Below are 16,677 nucleotides of genomic sequence, written 5' to 3'. Positions count from 1 at the left end.
ACATTTTCATAAGCTGAACGCACTTTCTATATTCACGGACATATGCCAATTAGATTAGTCTTTTCAATACCATAACCATAAAGAAGAACAATGGATGTTGGCACAAATCCTGCTACATCAAGTTTAACAGGACCAAACTTAAAAAGGCTGAGGGAAAAAAACAACAACTCTGAAAGCTGACAAACTGCAGAGCAAATACACACGTTGAAGTGCCCAACACAAACGCTATCCAGAAAAAGAAGCCTGTTTTATTTGTGAAATGAACATACCATCAGAAGTATCAGAGGGGTAGCCGTGTTAGTCGGTATCCACAAACACAATGAGGAGTCCGGTGGCACCTTAAAGACTAACAGATTTATTTGGGCATATGGTTTTTTACCCACAAAAGCTTATGCCCAAATAAATCTGTTACTCTTTAAGGTGCCACCAGACTCGTAGTTTTTGTGGATACCATCAGAAGACCTCAATGAAGTTTCTACCCTTGGCATTAAGAGTCAAGTCTGCCAATGTGCATTTCAGCTAAAAGACCAGTACTTGCTTGCAAAACTAAGTGCAGGGGACATAGCCCAAAATGCAAAATATCATGCAAGATGCTTGGTATCTCTCTACAAAGTCATGAAGAAGAACACCGACAGAGAAAAAACGAGATGATGTTGCATGGGATTCCCCTTGATGAACTAACTGACCACATACACTAAGAGACAAGACGGAATAAAGGCATGGTTTCAGTATTTAAAAACTAGCAGATCTCATAAGGCTCTACATAGTGAGGGGATGACCCTGGATGGGCACATTCACAGCACTGAACTAAAATCCCATGTTCCTTGCCTCCAGAAAGGATATTGGACATGTCCTCCAAAAAGCATATGAGAAAGACTGACAAAGAAGCACTTCACCTGTCCTAAACAGCTAAAATCATTCAAGGAGACATGATTCAAATGAAAACAGTTTACTGGATCATCTGACACAGGATGTTAAGCAAAAGCTATGCACAAGTCACTGTTGGTGCCAATGTCCAAGGTATCAGATGGTCCAAAAACAACAGAACACAGTCATTACAAGTTTCCATTCATCCAGCTACCTTTACTTTGGCACAACAGTTACAGTACAATAGCAACATCCATCGCTGTGAAGGAACAAAAAGTTTGTACCACGACAAAGCTCAAGAAATGCCTTTACAACAGTGGTCCCTGAAGTGTGGGGCACACCCCACTAAGGGGGCATGGAGGAACCTCTGGGGGCCATGGTGGGGCCCGAGCCAGCTCCCCAGGGGCAGGGAGGGAGTACCAACCAGCCCCTCCCCCCTGCAGCTCTGCTCCAGTCCTGCCCCCAGCCACGTCCCTGGCTCCCAGCCCCACGCCTGGCCCCATCACCAGCCTCAACACAGCTCCGCTCCTGATCCCATGCCAGCCCTCAGCCGCTGCTCCATTCCCAGCCTGGGGCCAAGGCTGGGAGTGGAGCCGCACCAGGCCACAGGCCCCGCTCCCGGCCCAGGCTGGGGCCGCAGCCGAGGCCTTACCCTTGTCCGCATCACCCCCTTTCCCCCAAAGCCATGGCCCCGCTCCCAGCCCCAGGGGAATGGGGGGACAACCCTCAAAAATGTGAGGACCACCACTTTACAATCTTCATTTGTTTGACACTTCATGCAGAGACATGAAAAAGGGAGCTTGCAGATACCTTTTTAAAACTTTGATTGTCCATCTCCTATGACAAAACGTTAGCCATTTCTACCAGCATGGCAAACAGCACATGCCAACACTGAGGATGAGAAATAGTCTGTCCTCTAAAACTTCATGGTGGTCTGTTCGCTACTGTTGCGTACACAACATAGTTCATAATTCCAGAAAACCAGTGCTCCCATTCCTGCTGCAAATGCTGAAATCAAGACTGACTGCCAACTGATTACCAAGCCCCGCAAGAAGAATGCTTGTTGCCTTACTTATTCAAGCCACCCGCAAGCCTGGATACCTTCAGTGGAGCTCAAGCCATTTCCTGGACAGCTTACCATGCCAGTGAACAGCCAGTGCCAGACATCACCCAGGTCATCACTGCACTTCTTCCCCCACTTTCCAGCTGACTTTAAGTCTGTGGCAATGATTCATCACACCATGGATATACACCACCTAAACCATTTCAATCATAAATTCATTTAAAATATCAACGGCATTCAACAAACCTTCACCTCTGTACCAGCAATTTACTTATGGCATTCAATGCACCCGCATCGTGCTTTGCCAAGAATTCTTCTGCAGAGGTACCTAAAGTACATCCTCATTTCCCTTATGTTACTAAATTGCTCTACGAGAGAACTACAGTGGCACCAGAAGATAGGTCACTACTCTCTGTTGGGGGAGAAGTGGGGCAGCATTTAGAGCAACTGAAATTAATGTCAGTGGTATCCTTTTGTGAGCAACAAGATGTTGAAATTATAATTAATTTTATGAATACGGGTACCATCAGACAGTAATTTAACCATAAATTCCTTTATTAAATAAAAAGGACAAATAGAACAACTGTATAAATGTCTAAATAATAAGCAATTACTACATTCATACAGTAACAAACATTCATAAGCATTTGATCAGAATACTCATGAAAGGATCAGTCCCGGGGATAACACTCATCCTGGCTTGCTCCAACATGTTCGGATAGGATCTGATAAAAACCCCTAACAAGCCTTGCTCCTTTATACAGGGCTAAAACAAGTGATGCCATATTGACCATTATTAGCTTAGCTACAAAACAAGTTTTGGCCTGTTTGGGTTCGACCCCTTTCTTCGCCTTGGCTAAAACAACATATGGTAGCTGGAAAAAGAAAAGGAGTATTAGTGGCTCCTTAGAGACTAACCAATTTATTTGAGCATAAGCTTTCATGAGCTACAGCTCACTTCATTGGATGCATGCAGTGGAAAATACAGTGGGGAGATTTATATACACAGAAAACATGAAACAATGGGTGTTACCATACACACTGTAACAAGAGTGATCAGGTAAGGTGAGCTATTACCAGCAGGAGGGCGGGGGAGGGAACCTTTTGTAATACCAACTATGTCCACATATCTATTCATGGGACACCATCATAGGGCCTAATCACATCAGCCACACTATCAGAGGCTCGTTCACCTGCACATCTACCCCTCCACCCCCACTCTCCTGCTGGTAATAGCTCACCTTACCTGATCACTCTTGTTACAGCGTGTATGGTAACACCCATTGCTTCATGTTCTCTGTGTATATAAATCTCCCCACTGTATTTTCCACCGCCTGCATCCGATGAAGCGAGCTGTAGCTCATGAAAGCTTATAATCAAATAAATTTGTTAGTCTCTAAGGTGCCACAAGTACTCCTTTTCTTTCTGCAAATACAGACTAACACGGCTGCTACTCCGATATCTGAAAATATGGTAGCTGGGATTGATTCTCTCTTTCAAATTATCTTAAATGTGTGGATCTTAAAACTAGCTGCACCTAGCATTTTATCTTCCCACAAAGGCCCATATTTTAAGATAACATATGTATGTAAGAGAATATTATACATTTATCAGATTAAAAAAAATACTTGTCTGTAAGAATCAGTTTATAAATAGTCTTCTATAATTTATAGACCATTTACCCAGAAGCCTCCTTTTTGTCTTATTAGCCATATAACAAGCTTGGCATCCTCCAAAAACTTGTCTTACTAGATGCCACCCTCCTCCTACCTCATGAACCTGCTATTTTTCAAGGCCTTATTAATTTGCTTAACCACCTACATAAGCTACAAAACCACATGTATTTTCCTATCCAAGCTAAACTAACCTTATCCCTTCCATCCTACACCCTATAAAATTACTATAACTCAGCTGTTCTCAAACTTCATTGTACCACGACCCCCTTCTGACAATAAAAATTACTATACGACCCCAGGAGGAGGGACCAAAGCCTGAGCCCACTTGAGCCCTGCGGCCCCAGGTTGAGGGGAACACAAGTCAAAGGGTGAACCCCACCACTCTGGGTGGAGAAGCTGACGCCCAAGGGCTTCAGCCTCATAGGGGAAGCTGTAACCTGAGCCCTGCCATCCAGGGCTTCGGCCCCGCGTGGTGGAGATTGGGCTTCAGCCCCAGGCCCAAGCATGTCTAACACCAGGCCTGGGGTCCCCACCCACAGTTTGAGAACGGCTGCTATAACTGTGATGGGAGAGAAGATACTGCCCCCCCCTTTCAGGGTTCCTTTGGGGATGCCACAGCAGTTTGTACGGAGACCCCGTCGCCGTTTCTCCTGGGTGGCCAGCTGGGTACCAGTCCCGCAAGCTGCTCCTTGGCGAATCTCTCCCCCGCCTCTGCGGGGGCTTTTCCACCCTGCCACGAGGGGACAAGCCAAGCCGCAGCCCGGGGCGGGACTGTTCCATCTCCAGGCTGGCGGGGGCCAGGGCCTGAAAGTGCCTTCAAAACTTTCCTGTTGAAAAGCGTCTCGATCCCCAGCGGGCGGCGTCCCCCGAACACCCCGCCCGGGCTCCCAGCGGCCCCCGCCAGGCAGGAGAGCGCCGCTCATGCCGGGGCTGGAGCCGCCCAGCTTTGGAGAGACGCTGGAGTCCCAGCCCGGGTCCTTTAACACCGCTACGGCGTAGGGAGAACGGGACGGCCCGAGCCCGTCCGCACGGAGCCCCCCACACCCGGGGGCTCTTCCACACGAGCCCCGGCAGCACCAGCCCCTGAGCCCGGCCCCCCCCCGGCGGAGGGGAAGGGGCCAATCCGTACCTGTCTGGCAGCTCCGGCTCCCCGCGGCCTGCGCTTCCCGCCGCCGCCACCGCCCTCCCGCCGCCGGCGCGCTGTCTCCGGACGGGAGCGGCGGGGTCCCGGGCCTGCGGCTTCCCCCCGCCAGGCTCCTGCTCCAGGGCCAGCTGGCTGGAGCCGTAGAGCAGCGAGCACAAGCCGCAGCCCAGGCACAACAGCGCCACCCGCACGTAGCGCCGCATCCTGCCCCGGCGGCCGGGGCCCAACCGGCAACGCGGGCAGCGCGAGCCCGGACCCAGCGGCAGCGCGAGCCCCGCGCTGGGGTCACCGTGGCGCTGAGGCAGCAGCGTCCTGCGTGTGGGAGGGGGCGGGGCCGGGAGGAGCCAGGGGGCGGGGGCAAGTGGGGAAAGGCGAGGGGGCGCCCGAATGGCGCCAGCCAGGGCGAGGTGATGACGGGTCGGCGGGGGTGGCCGGAGGAGGTGAGGTTGAAGGGGGAACGGGAAGAAAGGGAGCCGTGGCAGGGGCAGTTAGACACGGGGGCGCTTGCACCGCGCTCAGGGTGTGCGTTCAAAAGCCGTGTTAATTGCTGCAGCCTTAAATAGCGGCTGGTTTCCAGTCGAGCAGAGTCGGGAAACAGTGGCCGCGCTTGCAACATACAAAGAAAAACACAAAATTTCCCTTCTCCCTGACTTTTAGGTGGTGCTAGCAGAGATGATCTGCCCTTTGGGAGGGGGGAAACATAACTTTCCTTAGAGACGAACAAATTTATTTGAGCATAAGCTTTCGTGAGGTGCCACAAGTCCTCCATTTCTTTTTGCGGATACAGACTAACACGGCTGCTACTCTGAAACCTTTCCTTGAGTGATTGCTTTCCCTACTGTGGTGGTGGTGGTGGTGGTGAAAGGCTGATCCTGTTCCCTTTAAGGCAAAAAAATCACAGCTTTTGTCTTGCAAAGTAGCTGCTAGGAAATTACAGCCGCAGCGCACAAATCTGACCCGCTATTCAACCTTCATTAGGGAAAAAAACGTGTGGCCTTAACGCACAGTAAAATCCTAGTGAAGACAAAGTAGAGTTTTAGTGTCCATATGAGTAGCAGGTCAACTAGGTAAACTATGTCTATGCTGCGAAATTAGGTCAAATTTATAGAAGTCTGTTTTTTAGGAAGCGATTTTATACAGTCGATTGTGTGTGTCCCCACTAAGCACATTAAGTCATCAGAGTGCGTCCACAGTACCGTGGTTAGCGTCAACTTTCGGAGCATTGCACTGTGGGTAGCTATCCCACAGTTCCCACAGTCTCCGCTGCCCATTGGAATTCTGGGTTAAGCTCCCAATGCCTGATGAGGCAAAAACATTGTCGCAGGTGTTTTTTGGGTACATGTCGTCAGTCACCCCTCCCTCCGTGAATGGCAGACAATCTTTTCGCACCTTTTTTCCATGCGGACGCCACACTGCTTTCAGCAGACTGTGCAGTAGGACTGCTAAGGGTTATCGAACCACCGCTTCCGCGGCAGCTCTGCTCTCCTGCTTTCATGAATGTACCTCACAGGTCCTCTCATCGTTCTCTATAAATATCTATTCTCGTGGCATCCGTCGTCAGCCACCACTTCTGCTGCAACTCTGCTCTCCTGCAGATGCCATACCACAGCAAGCATGGAGCCCGATCAGATCACCATGGCAGTTATGAGCATTGTAAACACCTCGCACGTTATCCTGCAGTTCTGCACATACCGCAGGCGAGGAGGCAACAGTAGCGCAGTGACGAGAGTGATGAGGACATGGACACAGACTTCTCTCAAAATACAGGCCCCAGCAGTTTTGACATCCTGGTGGCAATGGGGCAGGCTCATGCCATGGAACGCCGATTCTGGGCCCGGGGAAACAAGCACAGATTGGTGGAACCGCATAGTGTTGCAGGTCTGGGATAAATCCCAGTGGCTGCGAAACTTTCGCATGCATAAGGGTACTTTCATGGAACTTTGTGACTTGCTTTCCCCTGCCCTGAAGCGCAGGAATACCAAGATGAGAGCAGCCCTCACAGTTCACAAGCGAGTGACAATAGCCCTCTGGAAGCTTGCAACGCCAGACAGCTACCAGTCAGTCGGGAATCAATTTGGAGTGGGCAAATCTACTGTGGGGGTTGCTGTTATCCAAGTAGCCAACGCAATCACTGAGCTGCTGCTATCAAGGGTAGTGTGGGAAATGTGCAGGTCATAGTGGATGGCTTTGCTGCAATGGGATTCCCTAACTGTGGTGGGGTGATAGACGGAACACATATCCCTATCTTGGGACCGGACCATCTTGGCAGCCAGTACGTAAACCGCCAGGGGTACTTTTCAATGGTGCTGCAAGCACTGGTGGATCATAAGGGACTTTTCTCCGACATCAACGTGGGATGGCCGGGAAAGGTACATGACGCTCACATCTTCAGGAACTCTGGTCTGTTTGAACAGCTGCAGGAAGGGACTTACTTTCCATACCAGAAAATAACTGTTGGGGATGTTGAAATGCCTATAGTTATCCTTGGGGACCCCTTAATGCCATGGCTCATGAAGCCATACATGGCACCCTGGACAGTAGTCAGGAGCTGTTCAACTATGGGCTGAGCAAGTGCAGCATGGTGGAAGAATGTGCATTTGGACGTTTAAAAGCATGCTGGCGCAGTTTACTGATTCAGTTAGACCTCAGTGAAACCAATATTCCCATTGTTATTGCTGCTTGCTGTGTGCTCCACAATATCTGTGAGAGTAAAGGGGAGACGTTTATAGCAGGGTAGGAGGTTAAAGCAAATCGCCTGGCCGCTGATTACATGCAGCCAGACACCAGAGCGATTAGAAGAGCACAGCAGGGTGCGCTGCGCATCAGAGAAGCTTTGAAAACCAGTTTCATGACTGGCTAGGCTACAGTGTGACAGGTCTGTTTGTTTCTCCTTGATGAAAACCCACCCCCTTGGTTCACTGTACTTCCCTGTAAGCCAGCCGCCCTCCCCCCTTTGATCACCGCTTGCAGAGGCAATAAAGTCATTGTTGTTTCAAAATCATGCATTCTTTATTAATTCATTACACAAATAGGGGAATAACTGCCAAGGTAGCCCGGGAGGGGTCGGGGAGGAGGGAAGCACTGGGTGGGGTGGTGGAGGAGGGGAAGAGGGAAGGACAAGGCCACACTTCACTTCAAAACTTATTAAATACCAGCCTTCTGTTGCTTGGGCAGTCCCCTGGGATGAAGTGGTTGGGTGCCTGGAGCGCCCCCCCTGCCCCATCACGTTCTTGGGCATCTGTGTGAGGAGACTATAGAACTTGGGGAGGAGGGCAGTTGGTCACACAGGGGCTGCAGCGGCGGTCTGTGCTCCTGCTGCCTTTCCTGCAGCTCAACCATACGCAAGAGCATATCAGTTTGATCCTCCAGTAGCCTCAGCATTGCATCCTGCCTCCCCTCATCATGCTGCCGCCACCTATCATCTTGATCACGCCACGTCTCCTCTTGCTCCCGCCACCTCTCCTCTCGCGCGCGTCCCTCCTGTCCTTGCGTTCATTTTGTGCTTTCCTGGAATCTGACACTGCTTGCCTCCACGCATTCTACTGATCTCTTCCAGTGCAGGAGGACTGCATGAACTCAGAGAACATTTCATCACGAGTGCGTTTTCTTCGCCTTCTTATCTGCGCTAGCCTCTGGGATGGAGATGATAGGGGGAGCGTTGAAACATTTGCAGCTGTGGGAGGAAAAAAAGGGAGAGTAGTATTTAAAAAGACACATTTTAGAGAACAATGGGTAGACTATTTCATGATGAACCAAGCTGTTAACATTACATAGTACATGTGCTTTTGGTGCAAGGTCGCTCCCTCCCTCCCCATCCCCAGTTCTGTGGGATGATCGCTTCACCCCTCCCCACACCGCATGGCTAACAGCGGGGATGATTTCTTTTCAGCCACAGGCAAACAGCCCAGCAGGAACGGCCACCTCTGAATGTCCCCTTAATAAAATTCCCCTATTTCAACCAGCTGACCATGAATGATATCACTCTCCTGAGGATAACACAGAGAGATAAAGAACAGATTTTGCTTGAATGCCAGCAAACACTGGGACCATACGCTGCCATGCTTTGTTATGCAATGATTCCAGACTACGTGCTACTGGCCTGGCGTGGTAAAGTGTCCTACCATGGAGGAAGGAATAAAGCTGCCGTCCCCAGAAACCTTTTGGAAAGTCTTTGGGAGTACCTCCAGGAGAGCTTCATTGAGATGTCCCTGGAGGATTTCCACTCTATCCCCAGACACGTTAACAGACTTTTCCAGTAGCTGCACTGGCTGCGAATGTATCCCAAGTCTTCAGGGCAAATTAATCAGTAAACATGCTTGCTTTTAAACCATGTATTATATTTACAGAGGTACCTCACCAGAGGTGCCTTCTCTGCCTTCAAGGTCTGGGAACACACCTTGGGAGGGTTGGGAGGGTATTGACTCCAGGGTAATAAACAGTTCCTGGCTGTTGGGGAGAACTGTTTCATCCTCCTCCTCATCATGATCTTCCTCGTCCCCAAAATCCTCGTCCCTGTTGCGTGAGACTCCCCCCCTTGCAGGAGTCCACGTACAGGGGTGGGGTAGTGGTAGGGGCACCACCTAGAATTGTATGCAGCTCATCATAGAAGCAGCATGTCTGGCGGTCTGACCCGGAGCAGCCGTTTGCCTCTTTGGTAGGCTTGCCTGAGCTCCTTAATTTTCACGCAGAATTGCTGCGGGTCCCTGTTATAGCCTCTGTCCATCATGCCCTTGGAGATTTTTTTCAAATATTTTGGCATTTTATCTTTTGGAATGGAGTTCTGATAGCACAGATTCATTTCCCCATACAGCAATCAGGTCCAGTACCTCCCAGTCTGTCCATGCTGGAGCTCTTTTGTGATTCTGGGACTGCATGGTCACTTGTGCTGATGAGCTCTGCATGGTCACCTCTGCTGATGACTTCGCCACGCTGGCCAAACAGGAAATGAAATTCAAAAGTTCCCGGTGCTTTTCCTGTGTACCTGGCTAGTACATCTGAGTTGAAAGTGCTGTCCAGAGCGCTCACAATGGAGCACTCTGGGATAGCTCCTGGAGGCCAATACCATCGAATTGCATCCATACTACCCGAAATTCGACCCGGCGATGTTGATTTCAGCGCTAATCCCCTCGGCGGGGAGGAGTACACAAATCGATTTTAAGAGCCCTTTAAGTCAACAAAATTGGCTTCATCGTGTGGACGGTTGCAGAGTTAAATCGATCTAATGCTGCTAAATTCAACCTAAACTCATAGTGCAGACCACGGCTAGGTGCCCCGGGCCTCTATTCTTTAACTCAACCTGCTACCACATGTTAAAACTACAAACTGCCTTGGCTTCACTAGATTTTACCAGTGTTCGCTAACTTGGGTTAAGAAAACATCTTTTTTCCTAGTGATTATTCTTCCTGAAACCTGACAACCTTTTATTGATGTTGGGCTAAGGGATTACTTTCAGCTTGCTTGTCACAGTGTGTCAGGTAAGTTACAAAAGGTGGCTTGCTCAGACAGACCTGTATTTGACAGAAGACAGAAGAGAGGAAAGAAGAAAAGGTAAGAAATGAGAAGTGAAGTGGGTAATACCAGGCAGGTGCACATTGGAAGTGTGTTCAGCACAAGCCAATAAAGGTAATATCCACTGGTTTCCTCCCTCTAGTTCAGTCTGCTCAGGGTGTCTTTCATGCTCAGAACAGCAAAGGCTGCGATGCAGCCATTTGATGCAATATTGCCAATCTCAAGCATTCAAAAATCAAAACAGGCCCCCAAAAATAATTATATTGGCTTAAAATTTTTGAAAATAATATTTTTAGTTCTTTTTCTCTGCCTTTTGGTTTGAGATCCTTTAGGGTGCACTCAGGTCACAAGCTTTCCTCTGCAACAACAACAATTACAAACTCAGTTTTTTTAAAGCAAAGCTTGGATTCCCATATAATCACATGACTCCGGGAACTGGGATTTAAGAAAAAAAATACCAAATATAAAATTTGCAATAAATTTATAAACAGTTGGCAATACTGGAAATGGTAGACTGTGGGGTTCAGGGAAGCAGCGTGTGCATATGTGTGTGTGAGCCGTGATGGTTGTAGCTCACTGACCTATGGTGATCAATTCAGAAACTTTGCTGTTCGATCCACCTGCCTCCACTCCATCCATTTAAGCAAGTTGCCCAGTGATCCTCCAAAAAAGTAATGTCCTTAAATAGGCAGCAACCTTATCCCATGAACATTGCCTAATCAAAACATGTTTCTAGAGATTCCAGTTATGAATATATCCTTCCAATTCTAGAGTCCCCAGCTTAAGGCTATGTCCACCTGTGACTTCCTCTGCTGTTTTGTATTGGGCCCAACATGTGAGTTAGGCTGAAGAGATTCTATATTTCCCCAGGTTTGTGGATTGCAAGCAGAGATTTAGGCACCTATCTCCAGGAGAGAGAGGCAGGGCTTAGAACACACCCTTATTGTCAGCATTGTTACCTCAGTTTCCCTAGAAACCAACCCAGGGTTACACTTATATTGGTTTTATTAAATGCCGCTGTTGGATCAAACAGAAAAGGAATGGGGTTTATTCATGCATGCACACATTCATCGCATTCATACCCTCACGCACCCAGAGGCAGAGAGTTACCAGAGACAGCAGAGGAAGCCGAGAAGCCCATGCATAGTAGATCTGGTGTGTCCACCTGCAGTCATGGATCCAGGCTGGCAAGGAGGTCAAGAAAACAGGGGGCTTGTGTGCATGCCTTCTTCCTTTTATTGGAACTGGGCAGCTCCTGTCATGTACACTGAGTTTCCCTTCTGTGTCCGTCACGGAGAAGCATTCCCAGGCCTCATTCCTTTCGTGCATACCAGGTTCTTCTTTTCTTTACAGCACTCCATGATTGCCTTCTCAGGGCAAATTACATCAGACACACCTGGCTCATAGCTCTGGGCTCTTTTCTCCTTGAAGTTCCTCTCCGCCCTGTCCTACAAACATTCCCTTGTTCACACTCCCTTATCTCCCACACACACTCCCTTGTTCACACTCTCTCTGATTGCATGATGGGGTATTGCAAAGCTTGGAGGTTTATACAAGTGGTAACTGAAAAGGTTACAAAACTTAAAAGGCTATGCTAACAATAACTAAAGTTACACAGTTTGCAAAAAGGTTACAGAACTTAATGATCATACTAGCAATGACTGAAAAGTTACAAATCTTACAATCGCATTCTGCTGGATTGAGCAGAGGTTTTACATAACATTTCCCACCCCTTGGTCACCCAGATTGTGGTGACCCTCCAAAGGGGGACAGCATGCCTTCGCTCATCCATGCCAGTACTTCGATTGCCGGAACAATTCTGGATTTTCATTACACGTAGCATGTCCACAATGACAGCAATACATATCAAAATGTTGACCAGAGGATGTAACAATGACTGTCAAACAGCCATTCTCATGTACTACATGTAGATGAAAATCAGAGCATTTGGTGGAGAGGTAAACAATCGGTAAAGAAGTCATTACAAACTTGATGTATCACAGGCGTTTGGACGGAGGTGGCCACCACGGGGATAGATGTGTGATTGACAATTTGGCCGGAGGCAGAGGGGTAGGGAGAGGGAGGGGTCCAGTTAGAGTTAAAAAGGGCTGAGAGTATGGTTTGTTTCTGTTCCCTGCCTAATGCGGTATCTTCCCTTTTCCCAAACACCATACACCATAATGCTAGCAATGAGACAAGCGCTACAAGACAAACATAAAACATGAAACACAAAACACAGAATATAAGACAACGTAGAAGTTTGTCGTGACGATGCACCATGGTATGTTTCAATTGTCCTTCAGCTGGTAGCAGCTCTTTCTGGTGCTCTGAAAAACAGAAGCTGTGAAAAAGACTTAAACATTGCAAACTGTTGGCTATCGTAGAGAGGAGCATGGAGTCAGGGTCGTTCCCCCTACATGCTTGAGCTGTCCCCGATGGATCCACTTCCTTTTATCAGGATATCATCCACATATGAGACCACCCACCCCTTATCCCCTGGAGGGAGATGCTCTAATATTTGGGTCATGTCTGCGACTATTGGTGCCCACTGGGGGGGGGTCATCGCATTGACTCTCTGATAGTCGACAGTCAGTCTCCATGAGACACCATCAGCTTCCCTCACAGGCCATATGGGGGAGTTAAAGGGAGAAGTCATTCTTTTCACTACTCCCTGCCCTTCCAGATCTCTAACTGTCTCCACTACAGCCCAGCTTGCTGCAGTGGGGATAGGATATTGTTTCTGTGGGGGGACCGCTGGTCCTTCTATTTTTACTGGTTCCCCAGTCCATTTACGGCAGTCCAGCTTGTGGGCCACCCATGCCTGGAGAAAATGCTTCCTCCGTTCCTCCTTGCTATCCCCGGTCACTGCCGCCACTCCCAACATACTACACATAAGCAATCTGGTATCTCCTTTCCTTATTTCAGGGGTCCAGTCTTTCTTTGGGGTCCTCCATAAACCTTTGTCAGAACAATCAACCACTATTCCTCCCTCCTGCAAGCAATTTATGCCCAAAATTGGTTCTGTAGTTGTGGGGCTATAAATCCAGGGCCATCTTCGGGTAAGATTCCCCACCCAGGTGACCAGTCATCCCAACACTTGTCCCTGTGCCAAGGTGCCATCAAATCCCTGGATCTCAATGGTTCCCTGGATTGGCATTCCCAGCATGGGGCAGGGAAGCAGTGAGACAGCCGTGCTGGTGTCCACCAGCACCACAAAATCTAATTCCAATGTCTCAAGGCACTCATATGGCCCCCCCACCGGAAGGCACACCCGCAACCTTCCTCCCGAATCCACCTGGAGAGGTCCCACCCAGGTCCATCCCGGTTGCTTTCCTCTCTAAGTGGACTCAGGGAGTGGGGGCCCCCTAATCTGAGGTTGCTTTTTTGGCCCCAATATCACTGGCTGGCTCTGGGAGCTTCAACCCCAGCTGAATACAGCAGAGCGTTAGGGACTCTGTAGGCTTCCATCCCATTGGCTCATGGATTCCCTCTGGTCCTTTAAGGCCATCCACAACTGTATGCGGAGCCAGCCGGTGTCCAATCGGGGGTGTCTGTATCGAGGCGCTGGGGCTGCGGCCGCAGCAACGGGAGCAGGAGCCCCAGCTCTGGGCTGACCAACCACTCTAGTGGCCTGGTGCGCCACTTCCTTAAGGTGTGGTATGTCTAGGGGCTCTCCCTACCTCCACACTCCCATAGCCATCTGGACATCTTTGGGCAACATTGCTGCAATAAGCCTTAATTTGGCCCTTGGAACCACAATGTCAGACAGGGTCCTGGGGATCGCTCCCCCCTGGGCACAGGCCAGATACCGCCCAGTTAATCCCGCTAATACCATTCTCTCCACAAAGATGTCAGGGGCCTCCCCTGGAGCGGGGGAGCCTGCTGCATACTGGCGGCTGACCTCCTGCAGTGCCTCTCCTGGAGCCAAATTGCGAACCAGCACGAACGGGGACTGCCACCGTCCGGCTGCCTGTGTCCACAGTTCGATTCCCATATCACACCCCAGTACTGTGGATGCCATCCTCAATAGTTTCCTAACTTCCTCTGGGTTTAACCCCTGATCCTCTATCGCCATCAGAAACTGATATGCCCATTCTGAGAATGTGCTCGCCTTGGCTGGCCCGAACCCTTGAGCCACAGACCTTATCGCCGCAGGGGTCAAGGCTATTTCCTGAATAGTTACCCCAGTTACGGGTCCAGGGCTCCCTCCCTGGGCCGGGGGGGGGGGGGGGGCTGTGCTGGAAAGTTAACCGTTGCACAGCTGCCACCGGGGCTGGCCGAGCTCCTGGCCCATCTGGTGGCCATCCCAAGTCGGGGTCATACCATATGTTCCCATCCCAGTCTCGGGGGGCATATCGGAGCGGCACCTTTTGTCCCTGATCCCAGGGGTCCTGCTGCTCTCCCGCCCAGATGGGTCCCCTGCTCTAACACCAATCCCCGCAAACACTCCACCTGGACTTTCAACTCCTTAGATTGTTCCCTCTCTTCCTCGGCCTATTCAGCTCTCTCCATCGCCTTGACGGCGGAGATTGCTAGCTGCTGACACCTTGCCCCTGCTGCTTGTGCTTGTGCTTGTGCTTTCCACATTTCCCTTTCCACCCTTACATGCTCCAACTCCTGCTTCACTTGCATAGTTTCAGAATTATAATCAGCTTTAGCAGTTTGCAAAGCACAACAAGTTTGCCACAACAACCATGCCACCGCCCGATCCTTAGTCTTTGAATCCAGATGATAAAACTCACAATATTTCTGGTACGTATTTTCTACATCCACCATGGCATCCCCTGATGAAACCGCCCCTGGGACTCCTGGTCCAACACCCTTGGAGTGTACCCAGAGAAGGAGGAGGGGAAATTTTGCCACTTTCCCTTCCATTGTGGATTCGGGGGGGAGGGGAAGGGGGGGCTCTTTCCCTTTCTAAACAGCGGCATCATGCCCAAAATCAGGAAGGGGGAGCAGGCGCCTCGTGCGCTGTCTACTCCGTGTGGCCCCTTTCCAGTAGTGTACCCTATCGGTGGTTGCCTGCATTCTCCACCACTAATGTTACCTCAGTTTCCCTAGAAACCAACCCAGGGTTACACTTATATTGGTTTTATTAAATGCCGCTGTTGGGTCAAACAGAAAAGGGATGGAGTTTATTCATGCACGCACACATTCATCGCATTCATACCCTCACGCACCCACACGCTCACACAGGCGGAGAGTTACCAGAGACAGCAAAGGAAGCTCAGAAGCTGATGCATAGTAGATCTGGTGTGTCCGCCTGCGGTCATGGATCCGGGCTGGCGAGCAGGTCAAGAAAACAGGGGGCTTGTGTGCATGCCTTCTTCCTTTTATTGGAACTGGGCAGCTCCTGTCACGTACACCGAGTTTCTTTTCTGTGTCCGTCACCGAGAACCATTCCCAGGCCTCATTCCTTTCATGCATACCAGGTTCTTCTTTTCTTTACAGCACCCCATGATTGCCTTCTCAGGACAAATTACATCAGACACACCTGGCTCCTGGCTCTTTTCTCCTTGCAGTTCCTCTCTGCCCTGTCCCACATACATTCCCTTGTTCACACTCCCTTATCTCCCACACACACACACACACACCCTTGTTCACACTCTCTCTGATTGCGTGATGGAGTATTGCAAAGCTTGGAGGTTTACACAAGTGGTAACTGAAAAGGTTACAAAGCTTGCAAGAGTTACAAAGCTTAAAAGGCTATGCTAACAATAACTACATTTACAACATTTGCAGAAAGATTACAAGGAAACCTTAATGATCATACTAGCAATGACTGAAAAGTTACAAATCTTACAATCGCATTCTGCTGGATTGAGCGGAGGTTTTACATAACAAGCATCACCCATTGGCTAGTTTAGGCAGCTCCCTGCCTAATGTGCTTGTCAAGGCTAAATCCCCACTCTGGCACTTTGAGTGCAGAATGTAGGGTCCTGCAAGGATTCTAAAAATTAATACTGGACACTCCGGGTTTGTGTTAACTCCTAAGGTTACAACTTTTCTCTGACCTTGGCTTGGTAAACGCTGCCACCACCCAAATGCAACAAAACCCCCTTTGAACCCAGGAAGGAGCACTTGGGAATTCCTCCCTGTGGGGTACGCTCAAGCCCTTTTACTCCCCCCTCCCCACACAAACACACACACTACAGGGAAGAGCTGAGAAAGAAAACAAAGGAAATTAGCTGTGCTACCAGCTAATCAAACAACGTGCACAAACCTCTTCGGACACCAAAAATCCAATCCTGTTCTTAAAAAAGGTAAATTTTATTAAAACAAAAAGGAAAAAATACATCTGGAACTTAGGTTTTTGCTAGATTTTAAAAGAGCAATTCCAAAAATTAAGCACCCAAACTAGCTTTCTTGGGGGTTCATCTTAAAGGTTACAAGCAAACAAAAGCATCAGGGTTTAGCCC

General features: G+C 49.4%; 1 protein-coding gene and 1 pseudogene across 2 annotated transcripts in view; one reads left to right on the top strand and one right to left on the bottom strand.

Moving 5' to 3' along the window:
- Positions 1-4,953, bottom strand: part of GXYLT1 (glucoside xylosyltransferase 1) — a 73,914-nt gene extending 68,961 nt beyond the window's left edge. For both annotated transcript variants that reach the window (XM_074942192.1, XM_074942193.1), the window contains exon 1: positions 4,736-4,953. In XM_074942192.1, the coding sequence (XP_074798293.1) occupies positions 4,736-4,953 (218 nt within the window). The remainder of the gene's footprint in view (positions 1-4,735) is intronic.
- LOC141980708 (E3 SUMO-protein ligase ZBED1-like) overlaps positions 1-16,677 on the top strand; it is a 100,426-nt pseudogene that overhangs the window by 11,353 nt on the left and 72,396 nt on the right.

Source organism: Natator depressus, chromosome 1 (genome assembly GCF_965152275.1).
Source record: "Natator depressus isolate rNatDep1 chromosome 1, rNatDep2.hap1, whole genome shotgun sequence".
Lineage (NCBI taxonomy): Eukaryota > Metazoa > Chordata > Testudines > Cheloniidae > Natator > Natator depressus.
This window is presented reverse-complemented; position numbering and strand designations above follow the sequence as displayed.